This window comes from Megalops cyprinoides, chromosome 2, assembly GCF_013368585.1.
Source record: "Megalops cyprinoides isolate fMegCyp1 chromosome 2, fMegCyp1.pri, whole genome shotgun sequence".
Taxonomy (NCBI): Eukaryota; Metazoa; Chordata; class Actinopteri; order Elopiformes; family Megalopidae; genus Megalops; species Megalops cyprinoides.
This window is the reverse complement of record NC_050584.1, coordinates 18,149,002-18,175,752: the sequence shown is the minus strand read 5'-3', so window position 1 is coordinate 18,175,752 and position 26,751 is coordinate 18,149,002. Positions and strand designations below refer to the sequence as shown.

At 42.0% G+C, this 26,751-nt stretch overlaps 1 protein-coding gene across 4 annotated transcripts in view; it reads left to right on the top strand.

Annotated features, from left to right (window-relative positions):
- The window catches only part of LOC118772971 (sodium/potassium-transporting ATPase subunit beta-1-interacting protein 3), an 82,266-nt gene that overhangs the window by 50,782 nt on the left and 4,733 nt on the right, over positions 1-26,751 (top strand). For 3 of the 4 annotated variants that reach the window (XM_036521679.1, XM_036521678.1, XM_036521677.1), the window contains exons 4-5: positions 12,801-12,998; positions 23,565-23,625. In XM_036521679.1, the coding sequence (XP_036377572.1) occupies positions 12,801-12,998; positions 23,565-23,625 (259 nt within the window). Of the gene's footprint in view, positions 1-12,800; positions 12,999-23,564; positions 23,674-26,751 lie in introns of all 4 variants that reach the window. The other variant, XM_036521680.1, reaches the window with a different exon arrangement.

The window sequence follows — 26,751 nt, the reverse complement described above, 5'->3', positions numbered from 1 at the left end:
TTTCCTCTGCCGGCCAGGGTTCACCCTGGTATGAGCGTGGACTGGCTTAAAATGTGACAGATTTATTGAGCCAGCTGTGGCGTTCACTGTGACTTTGGGTGCTGTAACAGCACTGTAGCAAATTAACCTTCTGAACAAAGTTGTGCTTCCCAGCATGACTTTACTGTGGTTTTCTGACCAACTGGTTGTTAGTTGAAGGCACAGTGTAGTAAGAGAAATAGTAAGACTCATGGTGTGTTTTTCTTTATTCATGTACAGCTTGTGCCATAAGCCCCTAAATGGCATTTGTTATGTTGTCTGTTTTTAGAGGCACGGCAATTTTATTTTCTGATACCATCAGTGTGTGGACCCCAGTTTTCTGCAGAGAGAGTGATGCAGCACCTGGTTTTATCATTCATATTTACACAGCCTGGGATGAGTGAATTTTCAGTGGGTGTGTGCATTTTTTTATGTCATCTGTGCTTGGAGACTTTCTCTTTAATGAATCCCCAGAGAGCCCGATTTCAGCTCACAAACACCCAGAGGGGAAGGCACCTAAGGGACGAACCTGTGATGTTTCAGCCACAAGCCCGGTTTCTTTTTTTACGCTTTCATATCATATTCCATCATAATTAAGTTCACGCTGTGGTCCGGCACTGGCATATGATCCCTCTTTGTCTTGTTACCATATATTGCTGATGGAGTCAATATTTGATAGAAGCGATTAGAGTCCTGCGCAGCCTCCGGATAATCCCGCGTGTGATGACAACAGCAGAAAACTGTGTTGCCAAGGAGCTCGATCTAACCTTCTATCGTGTGATCAGTAATGTTCCCGTTCCCTGTCGTTTTGATAGTTAGCTTCCTGATAGGGGCAATTCTCCGCTTGCACAATGGGCGCTCTACTGTCTTGATCCTGTATCTTCTCCACTTTGGATAGATATTTGTGCATCTAGTCTGTAACAAAAGCCGGTTATTGTATATAAAAATATGTGGAGATGTTTGTAGGTGAAATCTATACCCTTGTATAGAGCGTTTCACAATAGTTTTTAGCATAGTTAGCAATTTTATATTTTAATTATTCTCACATCTCAACACTGACACCTGCTGTAGCAGCATTAATGACTGAAGCCATTAGTCCTGACCCATGGATGGAACAGAGCAGATTCTGTGTTTGCATTTACTCAGCTCCAATGTTCAAGTCCAGTACATTGTCCTGGTTAAAAGATTTTTAGGCTTTTTTTTTTTTATCTGCATTGGCCAACCAGCTCTAAGCGCGCTGTTATTGAGCCCAAAAGGGGGTGGCTGCATGGTCTGTGTGGATGGGGGTGTCTCTGTGGAGGCTGTGAGTACTTCAACTTCTTGCGTCCTCAACTAAAACGCTGTCCTGACTTCAGCAGTCTGCGAAATTGGTTTCATAACTCCACGATTCATCCTCTCCGTTGATGGACCTAACTGATCTCACATTGGGGGAAATAAATAGCAACCTCTGTTGTCACGTGGTGTTGGCGGGAGCTCTGTATGATATCTGTCCTATGTGTGCAGGAGTCTAGAACTGAAATCAGCCAATTATCACATTTTGCTCAGTTTGCGTGTTATTCTTAGAATAGATTTATTCTGACATGATCACTTATGGGCCTCCAAACACATTTTCCAAGACCCTTTTGGGGGTAGGGGGGAGGGGATTTTCTGATTATCAGATCACAGATGAACCAATAAGTCACAAAGCTTAAAAATGAACAAATCAAATACTCGTCCTGGATGCTTATAATTATATGCATATGGTTGCAGTACCCTGTTGGTGGATAAACATTCATATAACTACAGTATATAATTACATATTTTATAATTGCAATTAGCCTGTAAACTGAATTGCACTCTTAAAAGCTGTGTCACTGCAATTCACAGCTCAATGCATCTGAGAGAAATGCGTCTCAGAGAAAGCTGCATTTCTGGAACTAATCATCCTCTTTTGTGTAACCGTCATTGTTTCATACTAATTTTCTGTCATGGAAAAGAATTATGAGTTCATACTGTGATACTGCGGAATGTTGAGATGTTGATGAATATTTTTTGTATATAATAAACATTGCTGTGCTGTTTTCTTTGATCTTAAATGGCAGTGGATAAACGTGCGGCACTGACATGGAATGGGGGGGCTCAGATGGATCGAGTATAATTTTGTTGTTGGTGAAGTGGGGTGCAGAGTGTATAAACTCCTAAATTATGGCAATCTCTTCGGATTTTCGAGTGAACATTCTGCTATGAATATATTTGCCAGTGTCGTGCCACTCTTCGTAATGTCTCACACTTGATCATACCTGTGACAGCAGGATATTACTCTGAATTAATTTCCATCACTCCAGTGAAGGCTGAAGCTAGCTGTACAGCCGGAGAGAAGAGCCTCTGCATTAACGCCAGAACTGATTACCAGCGTTTGTGTGCTACAGCCAATGAGCTCAGAGACTGAGCAATTGATTGCAGTGAGGAGCGACAGCCACCGTCAGTCCTGCCAAAACAGTGAAGAATTATGAGCCAGGAAACTCATAAACACTGTGCAACTGTGTCACTGTGCACACACTGAGAAGTCGCAAGAATGAGGCAACATTGTTTAACCACGTGTATAAATGGCCTGTGAATGAAAATAATGTGAACACTTTTAATGTCAGTTTAAGCAAAGGTGTGTTCTTCAAGGAAATAACATTAAAAGGAATATTCGTGTTAATGAAGAAAATTTAAAGTGAGACATCGCCTAGCGAAGGAACTTAGCGGTAAATCATCACTCAATTGTAAAAGCAGACTTCACAAGGTGCCACAATGACTTATCATCACCCATCCAGAAGTCTCTTTATGTGTTGCCACAGCAACCCACAAGACAATTCATCAACACGTTTTGATCTCTAACACTTTGCCCTCAAAGTGGAGGCATTCTGTTCAGATATATCCAGCTTATTTTTATAGATTCCCTGCTGGAGGCCCAGCAGGTTATATTTTCCTTGTCTGTTGTAGCATAAACAGCACTTGAGCAACTGCAATTTGCAGTTAATAAACCCACACAAGTCCCTTGTTTCTCACTCTCTCACTGCTGGGCTGCTGAGTAGACAACGGGCCGATGCAATTCATTTATTTTGCAAACAATGCAGTGCTGGTATAAATACTTCGGGTCAAGGCCGTAAATAGCAGCAAGGAATCAGGTTACTCTGGTCAGGCCATTTGCTAACACTTGATTTCTCCAGAGGACATTGGGCAAGATGAGATGTGAATGTAAACCTGAGGATGGTAGCAGCCTAGAAACCCATCCAGCTCTGGAGGGAACAATGATATTCTCCATCCCTGCCAGTGTTTTTGGAATAACCTTAATATGCTTTTCTGTAACCCTGCGCAGGGAAAGTGCCCTAGTGATCTTGATTGACACATCTGCTGCTGCACCTGCCACAGAGGCTCCAGTAAGACCGTCATTGAGTTAGATCCCTGCAGCTTCAAAATGTGTGAGGTCTTACCATGAAATGGGAGAGGTGTGCCTGAAGAAGGATACTTTGTTTAACCGAATAAAGGCTGCAGTGTGTGATGAATATTGAACATTGCTTAAGTGTAAGAGGCTTTAAGTCAGTGAGATCATGAAGGCATTTACATTTATTAAAAATACAGCATGCTAGAAAAACCAAACATTGTCTGAAAAGAGCAATTAGATGTGAAATTATATAATACATATATCTATCGATGTGATATATATATATATATATATATATATATATATATATATATAAAATTTTGATGTAGTTCTTCCCTACACACATATCAGAGTTGTATATTATATTACATTGTTTATTTGCTTGGTAGACCCCCCCTTTCCAGACCAACTTACATATCTTATATTTGCCATATTATCCATTTATATAGCAGGTTGTTTATTAGCGTGACTAATTTTTAGCGCCTTGCTCAAACACCTATGTCACAGTGCCGTTTTATTTTTAGGCAATTGTCAGACACTGAAATCCTCTCACCTAGCTAATGAAGCTTCCGTTGCCAGTCTGTATCCTGTCCTGTGGAGCACACAGCAGTGCTCTCTGCTTGGAGAATGGGATTATAGGTAGGCCTTTTTCCAAAAACTAATTAAGTCAGTGAAAATGCAGTCTGTCCAGATTGAACAGCCAGAGCTGCGTTTTCGGGAGCGGAATAGACCTGTCAGAGCTATTTATCCGTGTGAACTGGGTTTATAACCACATCTTGTTCAGCTTCACACATTTTCAGTTTTAATACTGCTTATTCCCTTCTCGTTTGGCTCATGGAGTAGGCAGATATTACAGGTGTTAGAATGCATATTGTAGAACCACACACAAGTTTATATAAAATGTTTATAGAGCTGAAAGGGTGAGAAGAATGGAGAATTTGGAGATAGGAGGAAGATGTTTCTGTCAGTGAGACTTGAACAATGGATATTCTCTAAGGTCTCTCAGCTGGTGATGGCAGTCAGATCAACTGCATGGATTCTTTGTCATTCTGTAGATCAGTAAGAGTGGGAGAAGAGGGCTGAGCCATCCTGGAGAGATGGGTGGAGAAACCACACAGATAAGCACACATGTACATGTGTACACACACATACACACACACACACACACACACGTTCACACACACATACACACACACGCACACGTACACACATGCATGCACACAATCACACACACACACACACACACACACACACACACACGTTCACACACACATACACACACACACACACTCACACACAAATTTATACATACACACAATTGAAAAATCCTAATGAAAAATGACCTATATTCAAATACATTACGATAGATAATGTCAAATTTATTCAAAATAAGATATAAACTGTTGGCAAAATTATCTAACACATTCATCAGTTTCATAAATGAAGTATGCCTTTTCTGGGACAAGTTTGTTTTCCTTTGGAATCACATCATGGTCGTCCATTGTCCAATTACTTTTTCATCTCCACTCTGAACATCTCAACCCCAGATTACTGCAAATCATGTGTAATGAAAGCAAATAGAGCAGCAATTACATTGTCTTCTTTCACTCCCTCTGCTATGATCTGACTAGACAGGAGGCAAACCGCTGTCATTGTCTCATCCCGATCACTGCTGGCCATATGATTAGATTAAGATGAAGTAAACAAAGCTGTTATATTTTATTATCTTGCACCCTCTGGCAAGAAATGCAGATGTAATCTTTTCTTAATGCTATCTCACAAGAGCAGTGCTATCTGTCTCCTCAACTGCCGCATGTAGGACCAAAGCAACATATTGATCTCTCTCGCTCATCTTTGAACTACAAACAACATAAACGATATCTCACATGCAGTCAGCTGAAACTGAAGTCAACTTGTGTGCAGCTACAGATACAAGAGCAAATACACATATGCACGCATACTCTTTTACTCTTTTGGAGTCCTACACTTTACCCTGAGTTGATGCATTGAGTCTACAGAAAATGTCAGATTGCAGTGCACCCATGAGCTCAAAACCTTGCTCAGGGTGACACCAAGATTCAGCCTTGGTGTCATTGTCTTTGAAAAACTGGCCTGGTTCTCCTGGAGGGGGGCTGGGTGGGTTAGACCCATCTAAACTTTCACCTAGCCCTATCAAACATTTCAGACCATGGCAGCAAGTAACTGACTGACAATGGCTGTTAATGGCAGTGCGGCCCTCCAGATATATCAGCTCTTCCCCCCAATTAAGGGCTCAGGAGCTAGTACTCAAAAATGTAGTCTGAGACTCTACTCAAGGTGTCATTTGGTATTAGCGAATACTGGTAAAAACAGCAGTAGCAGTTACTGATAAAAATATGGAAATGAGTGGACCAATGATAAAATGGGGTGCTGATATAGTGTACTGAAGTACATCTGGGTACCTGAGAATTCAGGACAGAATATTAGATTTCAGTCAAGACGCAGTTCTTGTGGATTTGTTCCACTGCCCAGTTCCAGTGCTTTCTCCATTTGGGTACGCACCGTGAAAACTGGATTTTCAGTTTTCGGAAGCACTTTAGTTGGTACATGTCCTTGAACGCACGCAGCTGTGTGGTAACGCTTCAGCAGCTGCACATTGTGTAATGTTTTATGTGTAAACACACCAAAAAAAGGGCCAGTCGGTAAAAGAGAAGGCAATTGTACGTCTGTGGTAGTCCATAGTGAACAACTCCGTGGAGCCCGTTTTGACAGTTAGTTTTTTCGGCGTGATGAACTGGGTCTTTGTTCTGGGAGAGTGCCGCACTCTGCAAACAGAGGCTTAATAGACACGCTTCGCAGCGGATGGAGGCGATCTCTTTGTTTCTCGCTGCTACGCCGAGAAACCTGGCCCTTGTGAGTTGCCAGCGTGCGTTGGGTGCTCAGCTTGCCGTGCGGGTGGGCGTGTGAGCGTGCGTGCGCAGGCAGCGGGTCTGTGTGTGTGCGTGTGTGCGGGCTGGGTGGGGAAAGAGCCGGTAGGATACACAAAGCAGTGCCAGGGCGGGCGAGGCGGCGGCGGGGAGAGTGGCGGCAGGCGCTCCCGCCACCCGCTTCCACTTCATCAATTACAGCAGGCTGGTCCCCCCCCCCCCCAACTCCGCCATCTGTCGGGGCGTCGGCAGGGTCCAGGCCGTGATGGATGCAGGGCCCTCTGATCCCACCAAGTGTCTGGACAGTGCTCTGATTTGCTGCGTTAACAAACAGATGTGCAGGCGAAAACAAGCTCGCTCTCTCTCTCTCTCTCCCTCTCTCCCTCTGTCTTTCTCTCTCTCTCCCTCTCTCTCCCCCTCTCTCTCCCTCTGTCTCTCTCTCTCTCTCTGTCTCTCTCTCTCTCTCCCTCTCTCCTTCTCTCCCTCTGTCTTTCTCTCTCTCTCCCTCTCTTTCTCTCTCTCTCTCTCTCTCCCTCTCTCTCTCCCTCTCTCCCTCTGTCTCTCTCTCTCTCTCTCTCTCTCCCCCTCCCTCTCTCTCGCTCTCGCTCTCTCGCTCTCTCTCTCTCTCTCTCACTCTCTCTCTCTCTCTCTCTCTCTCGCTTTGGGTGACAGCAGTGTGCAGTCTGTGGGTGGCACAAAGCAAACTCTGCTCAGATCCTGCCCACTGCTCAGGGCTGAGCACACAGCTGTGTGGCAAATACGGTGATGTTCGCCGCGTATGTTTTTGTTTTTAAACCACTGTATACCTGTGGTGGCTCTTAATACGTGGACTTGTACCACTACAGCTTTAAATGAGGCTTTAAATGAGCTTTAAATGACTCACATTGCAAAACATCCGCTACAGTATTGCTTGAACATACAGTATATTAACCCTTATTTCATTTTCATGCCATTTTCATTATTTTGCTAGGAATCTTAAATTAATTGGGTGAATGGTGATGAATGCTTTGAAAGTTTGAAAACAAGCCTTTTTGCTTTTTTTTTTCAAAATAAATTGTCCTATTACAATGAGTGAGCTAATATTTTTCTCCATCAACTGATGATTTGTTCTTTGTGTCATTGTTCTAAATATAGGGGTTTACATCACTGTGACAGACTTATTATTCATTAATGGACTCCCTTACACTGGGTTTGGACAGGAACGTGGAAATATTGTCATGCATTATTATGCATCTGTGGTAAAGTGAGCAGTTTCCAGTTGCTGTAATGCTGTATCAACAATAACTCAGTTTACGTGATTGACAGTAACAACATAATGAAATTTTTTCCCTTCATTTTATTGTATCGTATTCCTTTGTTTTCCAAAACTTCATTAATTTCATCCCATTTTGTGGCCAGTGTGCCTTTAACACCTCTCATTTCCACAGTGTTGTGCAAGTTCACACTTCACATGAGCTAGCTCAAAGTTCAGTTCACACAGATTAAAATGAACAAGTTCACGTTCATAGTTCACAATTTTGAATTTTGAACAAGTTCACAGTCCCAGTTTCTTCCATTTTTTTTACATGAGCTGCTCTGAGCTTATCTTTTTCAGTAGAACCTCCTCCTACCCACCCATCCCCAGCCCCCAATCATTGCCACTTCCCACTGGTTGTGTATACTTGTACATTCATAAGTTATGTATTTTACTAGTGAAAGTGCAAAAGCAAATAAAGTAATAAAAAGTTCAAATCACAAAGTAAATTCCTTTGTTTTCTCATTTGCATGCATATGTACACCAATGACTTGCTCTAGCCATTTTGCAAAAATTGTTTAAGCTAGCCAGTTTTTACAGTGCACCATGTACCCTGCCATATAAGGGTATTGTCCAGGGACTATTTTATGTGTACGTCTACATGCGCAGTGATTGCTACGCGGGATCTGGGCAGTTGGTTGCGAACTGTCAAGCTGTCTAGCTGATGAGTTGCATTAATAAAAACATCTCAAGTATGGAATAATGCCGTCCGTGTTTATTCATCAAGCAGTAACTTTTAATCTCGCGCAAACCTGAACAAGCTCAAGTTCACGTTGTTTACTTGCAAACGTTCACCGGAAAAAAATGACCCTTTGTTCACCCTTTCGTTCACAAGTTCAGCCTTTTAACGCGTTCATGACCACACTGCATTTCCATACCTGGTGCCCTGCACCACAGGCATAGACCAGGCTGTGGGTGGGGGGAAGAGCAAACATGGGACTGCTATACTACACTTGTAGTAGATGTAATGTAAAAGACCTGTGCAAGCATCAGAAGAGGTTAGTGTACTTTTATAAAAGGAGAAACAAATACACTTGCCCTCAAGTGTGATCATACCTTTTTTCTTAAGTTTGGTGAATACTGGTTTATTTCTTTTGGTTCTCATTCCCCATGCAACTGATAATTGAATAAAAAACATATACATATATAAAAAAAACATATATAAACATACGTATAAATAACTATGTAACCACTTTTTGTTACCCCACAGTTTTATCAACTGACATGAATGAGTTTTATATCATATTTCAGGTCATTAATTACAGTTAGTTGTATACAAAATGACAACGTTTCTCTTTCAGAGATATTCCTTACCACAGATTCTCATATTGACATTAAATGAGCAAAATTATCTCTCATCTATGAAGTTACTGAGGTGAAATAAAGAATGCTCTGTTGCTTTGGGGAGTGTTAATTCCTTTCCTTATCGCTCTCATAAGGTTTGCCCCCATGGCTGGCAAATTAACCCCCATTTAAAGTCCCTGTCACCCCTGGAAGGAGACAAAATAGCTTCTGACAGTTCTTTCATTAATTTCCGTCTTTGGTGCAGATAAGTGTTATAAGGGACAAGCAATTATCATCGGAAAAAGACCAGTAAAATGACTCATGCATTCTAGAACATTTGGATGTCAGTATCAAATTTATACAGCAGCCCTGTTGACACAGGTGTCCATACTGTAATTCTTGACAGCGGTTTCATTCTGCAGCAGGATTTGAGTACTTATGACCAATTTTCTGACATGAAGATTCAACACGCTGCTATGGGGTGTGTTGCTTTCACAGAGGTCAAGGTAACCTTTAACGTATTGGGAATTTGTTTATTACAAATGTATTTAGTTCATGACAAATGGATAGCTTTGAAAAGAGGAACAAGATCAATTTCTTGGGAAAAATAAAATGTGTTGTAATTTATTTGAGAATGATTCACTTGATACTTCTCTGTTGTATTTGTATTTCAATTTCTGGTTTCTGTCGTCGTGTAGTTATCAGCCTGAATTATCTCCATATCTTTTGTGAGTTGTGCATTCAACTGAGTGGATGAAATGAATGGAGAAACCCCAAACAAGAAACATACAGAGCGTTGTCTTATATAATAACACTTATTCAGTGTGAGATCATGGTTATGGCTCTGATTCAGAAGGCTGAGTGCCTTAAAACGTCAGACTTACAGAACTTCCTTGTGAGGCTTGACCTCAGAATTACTGTGTGGTGTTCGGAATCTAGCCCTGAGAGAGGGAGACTTCTTCCTTTCCATAAGAAGTGACTGTCTTAGGTAGAGTAGCTGAGGGGTCCACACAGATCTTTTTCCCTGCCCTGTCTTTCAGAATTTCAGATAGATGAATATATGTCTGCTGACCAGTCCCCTCCATGGAACAATCAACGACTCATTGGCAGTTTTCTTGACAAAGTATAATATTTCAGTCTGTGTCACGTATGTGCTGATGATCAGGAAATACTGTATTCTACAGAAACTATGAAAGACACCTACAAATGACTCTGTCTTTATTCACCACAGAGACCAGGCAAACAACACTCTATATATAGTACGTACACACACACTCACACACACACACACACACACACACACATACTCACACACATTTAAGAACACTGTGGAAATGAATGTCAGTATTACATATCCTTTTCATTTGCATTTAATTACTTTCATCCAGTGATCTTAACAGTAAAACACTCTGTTATGCTAATGTATTCCAGAAATGGCTCATTATGTTAATGGGACATTGTACAGTCACTTTGCCTTTTGCATTTAATTGCCTCCTTGGTGAGATCTGTAAATGTGCACATTTATCACTTTTATTTTTTTAATGCATTCTCTAACCATTTAATTGCATACTGGCAGCCTATTTTGAGGATGGTGCTTTGTTACATGCAAGGTTTTTTGTTTGTGTGTGTGTGTGTGTGTGTGTGTGGTTCCTGGAAAAGACACCTTTTGAGAAGTGAATCGTCACAGTTGTGCATCTGTGAAAATATTTCAACAAAGCTGAATATCATTCTCTCTGCCTTTGAGGTTTATTCATGCCACAGCTTCCAGTGATTGACCTGACAAAACACTGAACTAATACAAAATTCCACTGTAACATTTTAACTGAAAGTTAGAGCTGAAGGTCATCGATCTGCTCATGACTTATACATTCTGATAATTAGAGAGCAGTGTTTTTCCATATGATGTGAGTTTAGCATGAGAAGCGAGGTGCAGTTTGTGTAATCTGCTGAATGAAGTTCAGCAGGGATCAGCCATAGGAACGGGGGCAGGTGGCAATAATACAAAAGCTTCTGCAGTCAGTTAAAAATGAAATGCAAAACAGTTTTTGAAAGAGAAGTGTGTAGAGTGACCTTTAACACATACATTCTGAATGATTGTTGATTTACATACATATCTGCATATCTGGCTTCACCATGTTTCCAGCTATTGTAATGAGGTATTGATGGTAATGGACTTTAGTCATGCCTATCACACTCGCATTGAGTGATGAAACCAGTCTGGTACATCTATTATATTTGTCCCCAATTTCACAGCTTTTATGCGGAGGTCCTCTTCATCCCCTCATCAGACCAGCAAAGGGTGGCAGCAGCTTGCATACATTAGCTGGTGACATTTGTGACGCCGTCCCATGAAAGAAGCCTTCCTGCCAGAGGTGTCAGAGCATGGCATATGGGAGAGAGGAGGCGGTGGCAGCTGGACAAAAGCTATTATCTCCAAGCCACGGTGCCAGGCTTGGGGCCTTCCCGTCAGCCCAGTCCCCTCCCATCAATCATGCCCTGTGTCGCCCCAAGTTGGCCTCTGGACCCCTGGACCTGTGGAGCCCTTGTGCCCTTGTCTGGCCTCCATTCTGACATTCTGCCCAAAGGACCTCATTGGCTTCAAAGGCAGAGCTTCGAGGCCTCAGGGTCAGAGCAGAACAGAAAGTGCTCGATGTCTTTAATCAGGCAAAGCCAATGATGGTGCTGCCGAAATGTTCTGCAGGCGTCTTATTCTGGGAGCCGCAGGAAAAGAAATGTCACAAAGTTTAACAGTGTACAGCCTTTACTGCCAACATAACTGATCATTCATGGGCTTTAGATCAGTTGCTTGATAAGGCTGACAGATTTTTTTTTGTCTGATGGTGAGGATATCCACAGAGCTGGCGTTTAAAATGGAATACCCTGAGTTTTTCTGTCACTGTGGTACCATTCTGCTGGAATGCCTGGCTTTATTTCCATGGCTGGGGTTATGGCTTCTCAAATACTTCAGATTTCAGCTCTTTCATTGCAGGCGTGGCATATGTCCTTTCACAGCAGGCTTGTGTATTCCTCTCTGTCCTCCAACAGATAATGCATGCCGTATTAAAGCTGTCACATCAAGAGAATCAAATACATGTCTGAGTCACAGCCTACATGGCATCGTCAGAAAAAATGTGAACCCTTGCAGCACAAAGCGATCCTTTATTGCAAGTAATGGCTCTTTTTGTTCCGTGCTTGTCGTCTTGAATGGAACTTGTATTCCAAAAAGCAGAGACTGAGCAGAGAGCTTCTTCTCACAGTAAGACATGCCAGAGACCAAGAGACAGAGAGGTGACAGGAATATTTGGTATTGGTGGTGTTTTGCATGCAGGGAGAGAATGTGTTTTGCATGTGTAGGGAGAGAATGTGTTGAGAATTGGGAACAGAAATGCAGAGGTCATTCTGGATGCTGTTGACCACCTGCATCAGCTTGCTCTTTTCCCTTACCGTAGCCCGAAGCTCATGCAGGATCCATTAAAGCCAGGCCAGTTTAATTGCCGTTTAATGGAAATTAATAGCTCTTTCAGGTTTAATATAAAGTCTCTATGTAATATGTTGCTAATAATAGCACAGTTGGACCTGCCTATGGGTTGAATCGAATACATCTTCCAGAGTGACATTAGACGCTTTGCCCCGGAGCTCTTCAAAGATAATTGTGTGATGGTGCCAACAACTGCTGTTGAAGTTCCAGTTCCCGGCAGGGAAATGATTTATGGATTTTTGCAGAGGAGAACCAGAGTTTTGGGGGCAACTGGAATTCATTTATTCTTATAAATTGATTTGTTTGTTGTTCGTTTTTTGGGCGGCATACAGAAAAGCAAAAAGCGAGAGGTTTTCTCCCAATGAGGGGTGGGGTGCGCTCCAAGCTCAATGCTCCTCTTTGCTCCCGCAGGACACAGACTACATGACTTTCAACATCTCCATGCACCGCTCCTGGTGGAGAGAGCACGGCCCAGGCTGCGTGAGGAGGGAAGTCCCGCCCCCCAGCTCCCGTGGCCTGGAAGACCACTCCTACATCTCCGTCACCGGCTGCATGATAGAGTTCCAGTACCTGGAGGTGATGCATTCCTCCCTTCAGATACTGCTGGCCGTGAGTATCGCCACTTCACACACGCAGACACCCTGCTAACCACCTACATATCAGTCCTCTCAGCACGTAATGACTTGCCTTAATTAAGGGGGAACGAAACCTATGTGAAACAGTGTAACGAATAAGTTTAAGTGCAGCCCAACCTCCATCCACTTAATTCGGGCATTTTACCAGTGGATGTCTCCCAGGTAGGAACGGTTCCTTGCAAAACTAATTGAGTGAGGAATCAGAATCGATATGTAGTTGGAAATTCAAAGCTGTGCTTCAGCCCCAGGGTAATTGATTCTTTCTGCATGGCTAATGACCTCATCGGCAGAGCCCTGAAAATAGTTACATCTCACTTCATCAGCTGGGGTACATATCTGCCAAATAATGTCTCGAGATAAGTGGAAACATACTCTGCAGTCCTGCTGTTGAAGAGTTTTCTTATTTATGTGTTCAATTCTCAGAGCTGTAAAAAAATGGCAGTAAGTGTGAAAAAGCAGTGCCGAATGCCTTTTGAAAGCAAATGCTGTTAAAATGAAATGGGTATCCTGGTCAAACACAATAGATTTCCGAGATGTAAGGTTATGAGAGTGGCCCTAGGCTTTCGTTTTGGCTGTTGAACAGGAAGGGTAGGCTGCCGATTATTGCGCCCACTTCCTCTCCCCTCACATTAAGTAATCGCAGGCGGTGATTGTCGCTCCGTTCAATATTGCCGTGATCCTGAAAAGCCGATAAAGCCGAGCTCTCAGCAGGGCCGGGGGACATGACGAGGGCACTGCTCGAGCCCGGCTGGGAGGAGGCGCGCATGAGAACGGCCGCAGCTGCCCAATCCGCGGGGGCCCGGCACCTCCTCAGCGCATAGCTGCGATAAGCAGGGCTTAACCTTCAGCACCGGCCCAGCGGTGTGGTGGGCCACGCGCACTCTGCGCTGTGTGGACTCCTTCTCTATTCCATCCCCAGGTGTCACGCTCAAGTCCCGCACCCCCCCACGGCTGTATGTTTTCCACTGGCCGCTCAGCCACCCTCCTTTTCCGTCGAAGATCCCATCGCAGATGGGCCAGGGGAGTGACATGCCCCGGGGCCGAACAGATGCAGCCCGCGTTTGCGTCAGAGCTGCTCTCATGCCCCCCGTGCGATGACACGCATCTGTACAAATGCGCGGAGGCAGGACGGCCTGCGCCGGGTCCTGGGAGAGCGACCGCGCAGCTGTCCCGTAATGCTGGCCACCGCTGCAAGTGCCAGCACTGTGTGTCTCACATCAAAACCATAAGTCTGAAAAAAAGAAGGACCACTTCACAGACCCAGTCCTCTGGTCCATCATTCATCTTTTATTGAGAAACCAGGGTTCATCGTGTAATAAAATAAAAAAAAACAAAGCAATCAGTGCCCTGCATTATTCATGCAGTTTATATTACCTAGGATATTCTATATTCTATGTCTGAACGCGTGCAGGTAAATCTAACTCTCCATAAATATTCTGTGTGTATTTATGGCTTGTTGTAGGGCTAATGTCTTCCAAAATCCATTCTCTTTTGTAAACAGTAATTTAAGATTTCAAGTTACAGGACTCTGGTGTAATATTACGTTGTTTTTTCTGAAGTCAGTTATATTGTAGTCATGAATCGTCAGAGAAGCAGTGCATTAGTCCTGGTAGTAAATTGCTCAGGGCCTCCTCTGTAAAAGTGTTTTGAAATGTATCTGTTTGAATCTCCAGTTTAACCTTTAGTACATTAGAGTGGACCTTATCTCACCATACCTCTGGACTCAGATTTTTACTGGAAAGACAGAAACAAACATTCTGTCTGCCCCAATTCCTTTTTTTCAGCCAATGTTTTGACAACTTGAGATCCAGGCAAAAGGCATTGCAAGACATTTAAAAGGCAAATGATGAAATATACTACTCAGAACTGTCAACAGCAGTGGTCAAATTGGGAATCCCAATTTGAAAACAGACAATTCATATTCACCTTTTATTACCACCAGTCTAAAATGTTGTTACTGCAGGAGCTGCTCAGTTAGTTACCTGGAGACTAAAGGAGTCATTTGAGTGAGTGAGGAAGGAAAAGAGGAGTTGCTTTTTCCTGGAGCAGCCAGCAATGTAGAGCTATTCTGTACACTGTAAGAGAGCAGAGGTGTGTGTGTGTGTGTGTGTGTGTGTGTGTGTGTGTGTGTGTGTGTGTGTGTGTGCGCGCACGCGCTCATCTCTCTGGGGTCAGGGAGACCCCTGCAGGACCCTGGGGGCCGACGCACTGCAGCTGTCTTTCAGGAGGTGACACCCCCAGCAGCCCAGGATTTGTCACTGCCTGTCAGTGTCAGAGCGCGCCGAGCGCAGGGGACAGCCCTGATCAGGGCCCGGCGCAAACACGGCCCACGCTGATAAACACGCTGTCAGTCAGGAACAAAGCCATCTCTGCTCATAAGAAGGCTCCCGATTTAGATGCTTTGATTAGTCATCCTAGCATTCCTGGCTGGGCGAATTCCAAAACAGAGAATCACTTCGACGCTGAATAGATCTTCTTTTTTTTTTTTTTTTTTTTTTTCAAAGACGGAGAGGAAGAAAGCACGGAAAAAGAAGGAGCATGATTTTCAGCTGTTTCAATAGGCTCTTAGAATAGTTTTCTCAGCATCCCTCCTCCTCATAAATAATTGGTGCATTGCTAATTTCAAAGAATCTGCATGGCATTAATTATTCAATGTGAAAATGAAGGATGACGTTCGGGGGGCCTGAATTTTATTTCATCAAAGGGAAGCCATATTTAATTAGAAATCAGCTGCGGTAGGGCAGCCGCTACAATGAGGACAACGGAGGAGCCTGTAAATAATTAATCAAGGCAGGCTTGGTGACTTGCCTCTGTTTGTGGAGAGAGACAAGGGGGAGAGGAGAGCAGTGCCCTCTTTTAGATACAGACAGCTCTGGAAAAAGCTGCACTGCTCAGGGAATAAATAATGCTGAAACATGTAACATGGAAGGTCCACGGTATTCAAGGGGGAAAGTTTTTCAAATTTCATTTAACTCACTAGCTCACTTGGCGGCTACAGTGTTCAAAATCTGTGTGAATGAGCAAATGGTTTATGTTTGGTGCATGACTATTTGTGAACCACAGAACGTTTGCTTTTAGATAGGATAGATGCTGTAAACAAACCACTTCAACAGAAATGAACATGAAAGACGCATTAGTCAGCACCTGTGTAATACAGGATTTGAATAATCAGATTAAATAGTCGATACAGTTTTCTTGTGTGGATGGGTGATGCAAGGTTGCCCCTTTTACAGATTTTACATTGATTCCTCAAGAGAATAATTAACCATAGAATTCCCACCATTCACATATAGAATTATACCACTAAGAGATGTCTCAGTTTACAGAAGCTCTGCTACCAACCCCCCCTGCAAGTACATAGCCCTTCCCTAATGTGAATGCTTCCAGATGTGCTCTGCACACATTGAAGGAAATATACTCCTCCACTCCTTCCCTCATCTCAACTGGTGTATTTTAGTCCAGTGAAGCACATAAACGTATTCCTCATGAGCTTTAGATTAACTTCTTATGTAAGCGGATTCAACATAAAACTTAATAAGATTCCTTTGTAATGATCCAAATTATTGCATAGGAGATACATTTCCAATTTCACCTCTAGAAAAAAATGAATGAGCTTTTTCTAAATGGGGGCAAGTAATAGCAGTCGATCTTAAACAAAGTAGCCTGCCAACAGCCTTCAAAATCTTAATGAAATGAAAACGAGTGCTGATTTTGTGTGACCGCCATACTGAAATGAGTATAAGTTTTGAATCCAGCAAACATCTGCATGTTCTTTTAATAATAACAAAGATAAGATGTTCAGATATGTTATAGAAGGAGAATGGCAGAATATTGCAGAAAAAAGAACTACCAGAACAGTTCTTACCAGAACATCGGGGTAGATGAGATCAACAAGGTTCACAGATTAGTGTGGAATATTAGCATAGTGAAAAACACAAATTTGTGTGGATATAAATCTATGCACATATATCTAAATCTATGCACATAAACCTATACACACAAACACACACACACACACTGTATATATATACATACATACAATTGTACACACACTCGTAATGAAAAATCAGTGAAATGGTACTATGGGTTTTGTCATACTATGCAATGTGATTTTATCATTCAAGAGAACAGCACGGCTCTATTTATCCCTGCCCTGCATGGGGTAAATTTGTAAAGCAATGAATGTTTCATGTTAATATTCTTTTGTTTATCCATCAGAATGTATTATTTATGCTGCATGTCTGTGGGCTGTGAGTGCTGGAAAACGCAGTGCATCGGCCACCTGGGACTATGGCACCTAAGTCGGATGAGCTCGTCAGGAGAAATTGAGCAATGAAATTTTAATACCGCTCCGTATGGATGGAATTCTTCGCTTTCACTTTGCACAGGGATTTTTCTTCCCCTTGAATAGAAAGCACTTTCCGGGCCCTGCAGTTGTCATTGGACTGGAACGCTGATGCCCGCTGTGATCGGCTTTAAGTGCCGGAGAAGGAAATTAAAGGCGTTTAAACTTTCTGAATAATGACAATACTCTTCTGAGTGCCTGAAAGAGGAGGATTGTTTGAAAATGGAGGATTTGCACTTAATATGCTGTAAAAGTTTGAACCTTCTAACATTTCAACAGGGTAACTACTGAATGTCCCTTATTATAATGGCTAAAGATTTTCATACATAAATCCCAAAGTCTGCAAATGCAAACTGTTAGGTGGATGAATAATAAGTTTTTCTGTCATGGGGAGTATTTTCAGGGGTCAGACTTTAAATTACCCGCACAAAAGGAGACAGGGGTTACAAGATCTCTGTAAATATGCTGAGGATATTGATACTGATCATTTGAGGTATGCTTTAGAATAAATGAGATTATATTAAAACGTATATATCAAATGCATAGATAAATTGAATATATTAAATAACATGGGCCAGTTCCAGGGAATACGTTTCATTCTGTGCCTATTCCCATAAGAGTTCCACAGCCCCCAAAAGCAATGAGAGTGCTGCTCTGTGCCTTATCATTGTTTAAGCAGCAATCTGCCTTTGTCCTGAAAATTCCTGGATTAGAATGATAAAGCACTGGACCATGGCTAACTGAAATACAGCATGTCTGGCAGGAATTACACTGGCAAACTCTCTGTCAGAATTGTTTGTGTCACAATGGCTGGTTTTCACTACAACCCTTTTGTCCACCTCATTATTTCCGAACAGCATATGACAGTAGTGAAATGATGAATTATGGGATTCCATGCTCCATGCTTCTGTGCAGCACTGTCATGTGGATCTGTTACATTTGGTGTGGTCATGTAGCTTCTTTAGTTGTGTGGTGGCCATAGACTCCCTTATAAGGCCCCTCCAGCACTTCCTCAGCATAAAGAGCACACTGAGTGTCAGTTTGAATCTGAGAAATGGGGTATTTCTTCTTCATTTAAGAGGTGATGAAATGTAGCAGATTTTAATATGTACAAGCACAGGTTTTCATGCTGAAATCTGCCTGTTCTGATCACTGTGTCAGTCAACTACTCACATATTTGCCAGCCAAGTAACCAACCGTTGGTGAATTTTCATGGTCTGGGAGATGGTCAGAACTGTAACCACCCACAACTAACTCTGCTGTGCCAATGTAAATTGCTACAGTAACTTCTGAAGCTGTCGTCCCACAAAGAAGCAGCAAACTGGATATGACAGACGTCAGTTTGAGAAGGAGAATCGGATGTCAATATTCACAAGAGAAAAAGAAATTGTAATGCTGATATGAATCGGAAGGAGCTCAGAAAAAAGATTTGATAAATCTCAGCATGATGTTTTGTTTTTTTTTCTGTGTAATAATGTGCAAATCATTATTAGTGCTTACCACTGCATCTGTTATTATCTGTTTGTTTATTTAATCTATTAACCTATTTCCTGGGGTTATGCATTTTAACCACAAAGACTGGCACAATTTGAAAAGTAATTGCTTCAGTGGAACAAATATTCATTCTTGCTGTTATGATAGCTTATTAAGTGGGTGGATGATAAACTGCATTCATTTTCGAGCAACATGTTCAGCATTTGCTGACTTGCAGGAACACAACCACATCCATTCAATAAAATGAAATTTATAAACAGCCAGACAGCCCTATCACTGATTACTCAGCATAGCAATTATGTCTGCTGCAGCGCTATTTGGATCCCACGTTTTTCTGACCATGGTGCCTTATCTTTATTCGATCAAGGCGCCACAGCCCCAAACATGGATCCGAAAAGTAAAAGCCAATGTTGCTTAAATTTAGCAATGCGGTCTTCTTGTGGTGCATAAGTGGGAAGGACCTGAGGTCAGGTGGGGACCTGATGTTAAAGTGCTATTTTTAGCCCAGGGGTATTCAGACCTGGTCCCTGGAGTGCTAATGAGGCTTTTGGTTTTTGTTCCAGCGTGAACCTTTAACCACTGAACTGGGTCAGTTAGGAGGCTGAGTGACCATGTGCACAAGGAGTTGTATTCTACTACTTAGATGAACCTTGAAAATCTGTAAGACCGCAGGTTGGAAACTTCTATGTTCACCCAGACTTTGGGACATTTAGCATACCAGTAGTCACATTAGTTGTCAAATTGTCTTTGTTTTGCAGGACTTTGCCTACAGATGCATCCAATTCAGGCATTAAAAAGGCTACTCGGGAAGTGTTGGTAATTTTAGTTAATAGGGTTTGTACATTAAAATGTAAATATTCCATCTTAAATGAATGAGGTTATCACCAGCAGGAATATTAAATCCACTCATGTGAACTGTGCGACATATTACACACATTTAATTACAGTTCTTTAATTGTGATTACAAATCACCTTAATTGAGTCCCAAGAGATTTCTGTGGAATGGAGACAAATAGGCTTAAAAAAAATCCAAAGTCGCATCCACATCAATAAATCTGTAGATGTGCGGCGTAATACCAGATACTAAAGAGCGTGCGAATGACTGAGGTGAGGGTTCAGAAAAGACATTTGGTGCTGTAAACCAGATGAACTGCTGGCCTGAATAGGGCCAGAATCTGCATACAGATAAACATCAGAATTCTCCTGCTGGTTTTTTCTTCTGCATTAGAGACTGAATTTATCCACCAGCCCAATACTCTATGTGTACCCTCTTCAGAGAGAATTAAATATGAGCAAACATTAGTGGTTTTTCCTGTCTTTTTGCACAATAAATAACAAGGATTTGGAAATATTGAGACAAAAGGACTCTGTTATGTAGTATTCCTCCTGCTCTGACTCATGTATAATTTATAGCAGTAGAGAGTACAGCATGCTATTTAACTCAGCGCCTCATAAGCTGAGCAGCCATGAGGATTCATCACTTACTGCAAGCCGAGAGAACAAGCATCCATTGCAAGCCGCTATCTTTGTTACTACATGCTTGTTTGGGCCGATTGTGGAGCTGAATTCATTACAGAATTTTACAAGCATACTGTCAGAAGATTAATGCAGTCATTCCATAATTCAGGGATGAATTTCCTAGGAACAAATAAACGAGAAAAGAATGGTTACAGTCGGTTGTTATAGCCTTTGTTCAAGCACTTATGTATTTTTTGTGAACAACTCAAATTTATGAAAGGATCTCTTGCTCGTGTCCACACACACATACACACACACACCATATAGATATACATAAATTTACACACACTTGCAATGAGAAATCACTGAAATGGTACTATGGGTACACAGAGAGAGAGAGAGAGGAAGAGACTGAGAGAGAGGGAGAGAGCGAAAGGGAGCTTGTGAGATATTAGAGGAAAAACATATATCAGGCAAGATTTATACAACTCCTCTTCAGTATTTAATATGTAGACTGCAGTTCATTTGATAAACTGCAAAGCTTAAAAGATACCGTTTGGATGTGATGTTGTTTATGGAGACACCAGAGGCACTGTTCTGTTCCCGAGTTAAACTGGATGGATACTGTTTCATGTTGAATGGTCACACTGTTCATTTCTGCTCACATCCTGCAAAGCTGAAGACAGTTACGCAGAGAAATTCATTGGACATAATCTGTATATTTTACATTTGTACCGGAAGAAAAACTGCATTACAGTTTAGCAATTTAGAAATAAAACTCCCTGTTGTTGCAGGCACCCACAGTACTTGATAAGAAAATTAGGAGATAAGGGAGTGTAGAGACAAGAATAGGTCATTCAGTCTATTTGAGCTCGTCAATCGCCTGTTACACAGAATGAATCAATCATTGTTCTGACTTTTATTATGAAGGATGTAATGATTCTAGCACACATTGCATCGTTATTCCATGAGCCAGTGTGAAATGTACTTATTTGGAAATATCCAGTTTGAAATTTTAAATTCTTACAGAATATAAAATATAAAATAGCAGAAGTCTGTTTTAATGTGTTGGAACAGTGGATAGTCCATTTTTGCAATGTGGAATGTACACAATGTATGATATCACAGATTTGTGAATTTTGTGGACCTGTGATTCCCTGTTGTTCCAGTGAGACTGAAAAAAAAAAATCTTCCAGTAGCTGCAAATTTGTCGCTGTTGGATGTGCTATGTCTATTTATATACTACAGATCAAATGAGGACATGAAATTTTGCTACAGCTGTGCAATTCTAATGCTCAGATGTTCAAATTTTCTCACACTGATCATGCAGAACAAATTATAAGCCACACAGGCAATGGTTAATGAGGATTCAGTATTTATATGTTTAACACAAAATCCATGATGGCTGCTAACTCACAAAAATGAATTAGATTTTTTGGGGGGAGTAAGGGAATATGGATATCTTCAAAATCTATTGCTTTGTACGAGGAGCACTTTGAAATGTAGCCACAGAATCCAAGATAGTGACAGCACTATGTGATCAATGGGCACCATTTTGATTTTGACAGCTCGTATGGCCTTCTGTGTGTGTGCAAAATGTTGAATTATTTCAAGCAGCTCTGTAGAGTTTAAAGCCTTTGAAAATCATGTCTGCCCAGAAACAGTAAATACACACTAATGTGCACATGCCTGCAGACTGAATGGCACATGGCCACTGTATTGTTTAATGTAGTAATGTTTTGTAGAGTGTAATTCAGAAATCTTTCACTCATAGCCTTGACAGGGCACATTAGAAGGATCAATTTAGATAGCTTTTGGTACAAGCATTGGAATGTCCCTGAAGTTTAATAAGCATGAAAAAGACACCTCGGTTGCATTTGTGCCATGCATCACAAGCAGCACATGATGAAGTGTTTGACCTCGCGTTACACTCCTAAAAGATACAACATCTGCGGCAGGTGCTCAAGGCGAAACAAAAGACAAGGTTTGTTAAGTGGAAATAAGGATTAAAGCCTTACACTCTCCATTGCGTAATACGACATGGATGGTTAGCTGAAGAGCACTAAACCAGGGGTCAAACATTGTGGCCTTGGCATCAGAGCCACCCCAGGCAACCATTTTCCACGTCTGGTCAGGACCTCAGTGCAGTTGCTTGATGATTCTCTGTGACAGCAGTGGCAACCAATCTCACTTTGACCTCAGGCATGTCCAGTGACAGAGTGTGGAAAAGAGACCAGTGATGGGGAAAACCCCTGTGATATGCTATTGTAATGCTGTTTAATAACTGGAAAGTGGTTGAGAAACCTGATCAGCTCATCTAGTGTGACCGGGGTGGTCGGTAACTTAATTAGAACAAAGAACACTGGCTTACAGCTAAGCTTGGAAATACAATTTGAAGAATTTTATTGGATTCTTCCCGGTCATACTCTAGCTGACTGGTGGCCAGTCAAGCTCACAGTTTGCCCTGGGGCCCTTGAAGGTATCTAGTGTAATGGGAATTTGTATCGTTATATGTCATCACGAGATGCTTTGAAGATATAGTCAAGGCTTGTTTCTTGTGATTGCCATTGGAGTAATTTTAGGCACCTCATACAGTTTTTTGACTTTTTATTCTACCCTCTGAGGGAGGACATGTGCCTGGTTGAAGTTCCATATATGAATAGAAGTATAAAATTTACCATGAATTTATGCCTGTTTTGATTTGTAAGTGATGATCTGTCATCATCTGTGTTCAGAGGGCCTTTCTGTGTTCTCCATGGTGTATCTCTTTCTATCTGTCTGCCCGGTCTGCAACACAGACAGCCGTTTCTCACATGAGACAACCTGAACCAAAGCTCACTCAGTTTCACACTTCTCAGATGCAAATTTTCAGCTGTGTCCTCAAAAGTGTGGCTTTCCTTCTCGTTTGATCACTATGTGATTCCATTAAGTGTTTTGATAGCCATTGCACTCTGTGTAGTGTGACACCTTACCAAGGCTATGGTTTGAATAAAAAAACAAATTTAAAAAAGGGGACAGCAGGTAGACAGAAAAGCTACGTGGATATGAAGAGAGAAGTAATTGCTGTCAACTGCCACATCAGAAGACATGTTTTAATGAGCTTGCTGGCTCACACCTGTTTACCTGTATTTGCACATGTTGTCTGCTGTGTAGAGGTCACTGCCTGACAAGTCTGCTGTTTGCCTCTCTCTCTCTCTCTCTCTCTCTCTCTCTCTCTCTCTCTCTCTCTCTCTCTCTCCACAGCTGGTTGGCTTTGTGTATGCCTGCTACGTGATCAGTGTGTTCACAGAGGAAGAGGACAGCTGTAAGTACTGACCCCCCCTCTCCGGTCCCGTCTCTGGAGCTCTCCAGGGTGAGACACTATCTCTTACTAACCAGTAATACTCCGCCCCATCCCACCCATCCCGACCCGCTCCATAAACGCCCCTTCTGGCCAGGGTGCCCATGTGTTTGTGCTATGCTGCATGTGTCTTCAGCACGTGAGGGTGGGGCTGAGGGGTGGGGTCTTTCAGAAGAGCCACACGGGCGAGGGAGATGTGACATCTACTGTTAGCGAGTCTTTTATCTCTCTCCAGCAGGTTTTTTAGAATAAGCAATCAGGTTCCTTGCAGGGACGTGGAAATAGCACATGAAGTGATAAGCTAATTCTGTCTCTTCCTCCCATCAGCCTGCTGTACCTGAGCAATTCTGATCTGGGTAATGGCATCGCTGGTGTTTGAAAGAGCAACAACAGAGGATAACAGGATCCGTTAATCTCTACGCCCCTGGTCTCTTTAGGCTTCCTCTGAGGGGCCCATTCTGTTCTGCTGGCCTGCTGCTACTGGCCACCAAAGAGGCCTAATCATCCACACAGAGACATTGTAAATGTTAATAGGCCAATAAAACACATCAAGCAATGCATTCATGTAACACGCTTTACATTTATGCATTCATAAATATTTTTCCTAGCTCATTATATTCTGATTTTAATGGCTCTGCCTTGTGCTTCTTACAGTTTTTTTTCTTGGATATTGGGCCACAAAGCCCTTTGTTTACAAAGACTCATTAAAGCAGAATCATTAAAGCAGTTAAAGCTGCATACTGTACATGACAGAGGCATTGCAGATTTTCTCCAGACAATAGTCGGACAGCAAAAGATGGTTGAAACCTGCCAGGCATGGTGGTGCTGTGCTCAACACTAACTAGTTAGTAAGGTGTGGTCATATATGCTGCTAGAATTGGAATGGCACGGAAATTGCTCTCCTGTCTTTGAAATCTGTGACATATGTGAACATTAGAAAGTGGTTGTATGCAGATCAATGTAGAATGTAATTCCATTAAGATGGCCCTCCCTTCACATTCTGGGCTCTGAATTCTGGGCATGCATGAGATCAAAAAGCACTGAGCAAATGTCACTGTCTTTGTTTTTGAATAGCCATTTAAAGTGGGCACTGCACAGATACAACATACTTTATGCCATACATTTACATTCTCCTGTAGTCATTTAGCAGATGCGCTTATCCAGAGTTATGGATAATACATTGGTTGATCAAGTCATTTGTGTCCAGTATCGGCCCATCCTAACATTATGGGGATCAAGTTATCAAGTTATCAAGCTCCTGCTCTGATCTGATGCTGTGGATGAGCAGTCTCTATGTTTGCGACAACAAACATCCTCTAAACAGGCTGGAGACCAAAGCACTTGAGATTTGGGAGGAAGAAAAACATAAGCAAGCAATTGGCATCATAGCTGAAAAATTATTTTGGAAGGATTAGCTCCTGCTGGAGCGGGTCTTTTTGTTTTGGGATAGTGTATCAAAGTGACGGAATTTGAATCGAACAGCAGTTTTTGTTGGAACTAATAAACAACGTGAGGTGAGAATTCGCACCTCTGCGTTAGCCTCTGAGTCTGGAGGCAGCTGCAGATTTTAACAAGGGCACACAGAGCACACACTGATGCTTGACAGCATCCTGTCAGTACAGTAGGGTGTTAATAAAGGCAGCTGCTCAACTGTTTTGGAGTCAGTGTAAAGAACCTGAGAGGAGACTCCTTGCCTCTGTCTTGGTAATTCAGCATGCTCATGTGAGTAGCTTTTGTAGTGCCTTATGCATGACGCTGAAACAGTATAATCTCTTCTGAGCATGCAAGGCTACCTCATCGGCTTTGTGTTCTGCATACACTGTACTGTCAGTGCATGGCTGTAACAAGAGAATAGAAGGTCCTAGAATCCAAGCATAAAAATACTTCAGTTTTACACTGCATGTACTCTGTAGAAAGGCAGGTTGGTGGTCTGTTTCAATCTCAACATACCCCCGACACTCACAGATGCCAATAGGAGTGCACTGAGTGCACCATACAACATACAAATATTCACTCTGTAGCAATGCCCAAATATTTCCCCAGCCCTACATTTTGCTTACCAGACACCCTTATACAGGGTAAATTGCCTAAGTTACATTGTGCTGTACTTTTACCCAGATACCGCTGGATGTTCACTGAGGCAGCTTGAGTTAGCTACCTTACTAATTGGGTTACAGACCCAATTCACTAGCCTCTACATTGCTGCACGCTGCTAACATCCTGACACTCTGTCCTTTAAGACTCATTCAGTTTAATGGCGTGGTACTGTGAGTGTTAGGGACAGGCAACAAACTTACACACCTACAGGTTTATCCAGAGCTTACACTTTACTGTATGTTCAGTCAGCCTCAAACAAGCAAACTCATTGAGTTATGGGTTTTATCCATTTGTTACTTGCATGTTTGGATATTTAAGATTGACTTTAAAGCTTTACTACAAAGGGACAGTATAATGAGAGAAATGCTATTTATTTGGATTGCTGCAATAACTGAACAGGATCAGAAACATTTATTTGCAATGTTAATATTTTAATACTAATATAATTATTTAAGACAATTCTGTTTTATTTGGGGAGAGATCTGATGCTTTATAAAAGTATTTCTTCTTGAAATGTTCTGAAGCTGGGATCATTTGTATGAAATATGTATGTATTCATTCATTTCTGTAAATTACTTGTCTGCGTAAGTATTTATGCAACATTTTCAGTGCAGCATTCCCCAAGAATGAGATCTCATTTACCTCCTGTCCTGTCGTCATGTGCTCCCCTGGTGCACTAGCTGCCATATCCACATCAGACAGTCTTCTTCAGACTGAGCCCATTCCACTTTGTGTAAGTGTACAGACGATGTTCTGTCATTCGGTGTTAAAAATACTCTCTGTGAAGCCATCAGCATTGCTCAAGTCTATGGGCTGCATGTCCACAGAGACAAGTAAAAATAGCTAGAATCTATCTCAGGGAAGACAAGTAACCTTGCCAAATGAAACAGCAATACTGATGAAAGTGGAACTCTTTCAATGCCCTTTAATTAAGGATAAGATCTTCATCTCAACCATCAGGGATATACAGCAGTGATAGTCTGCTTCACATTT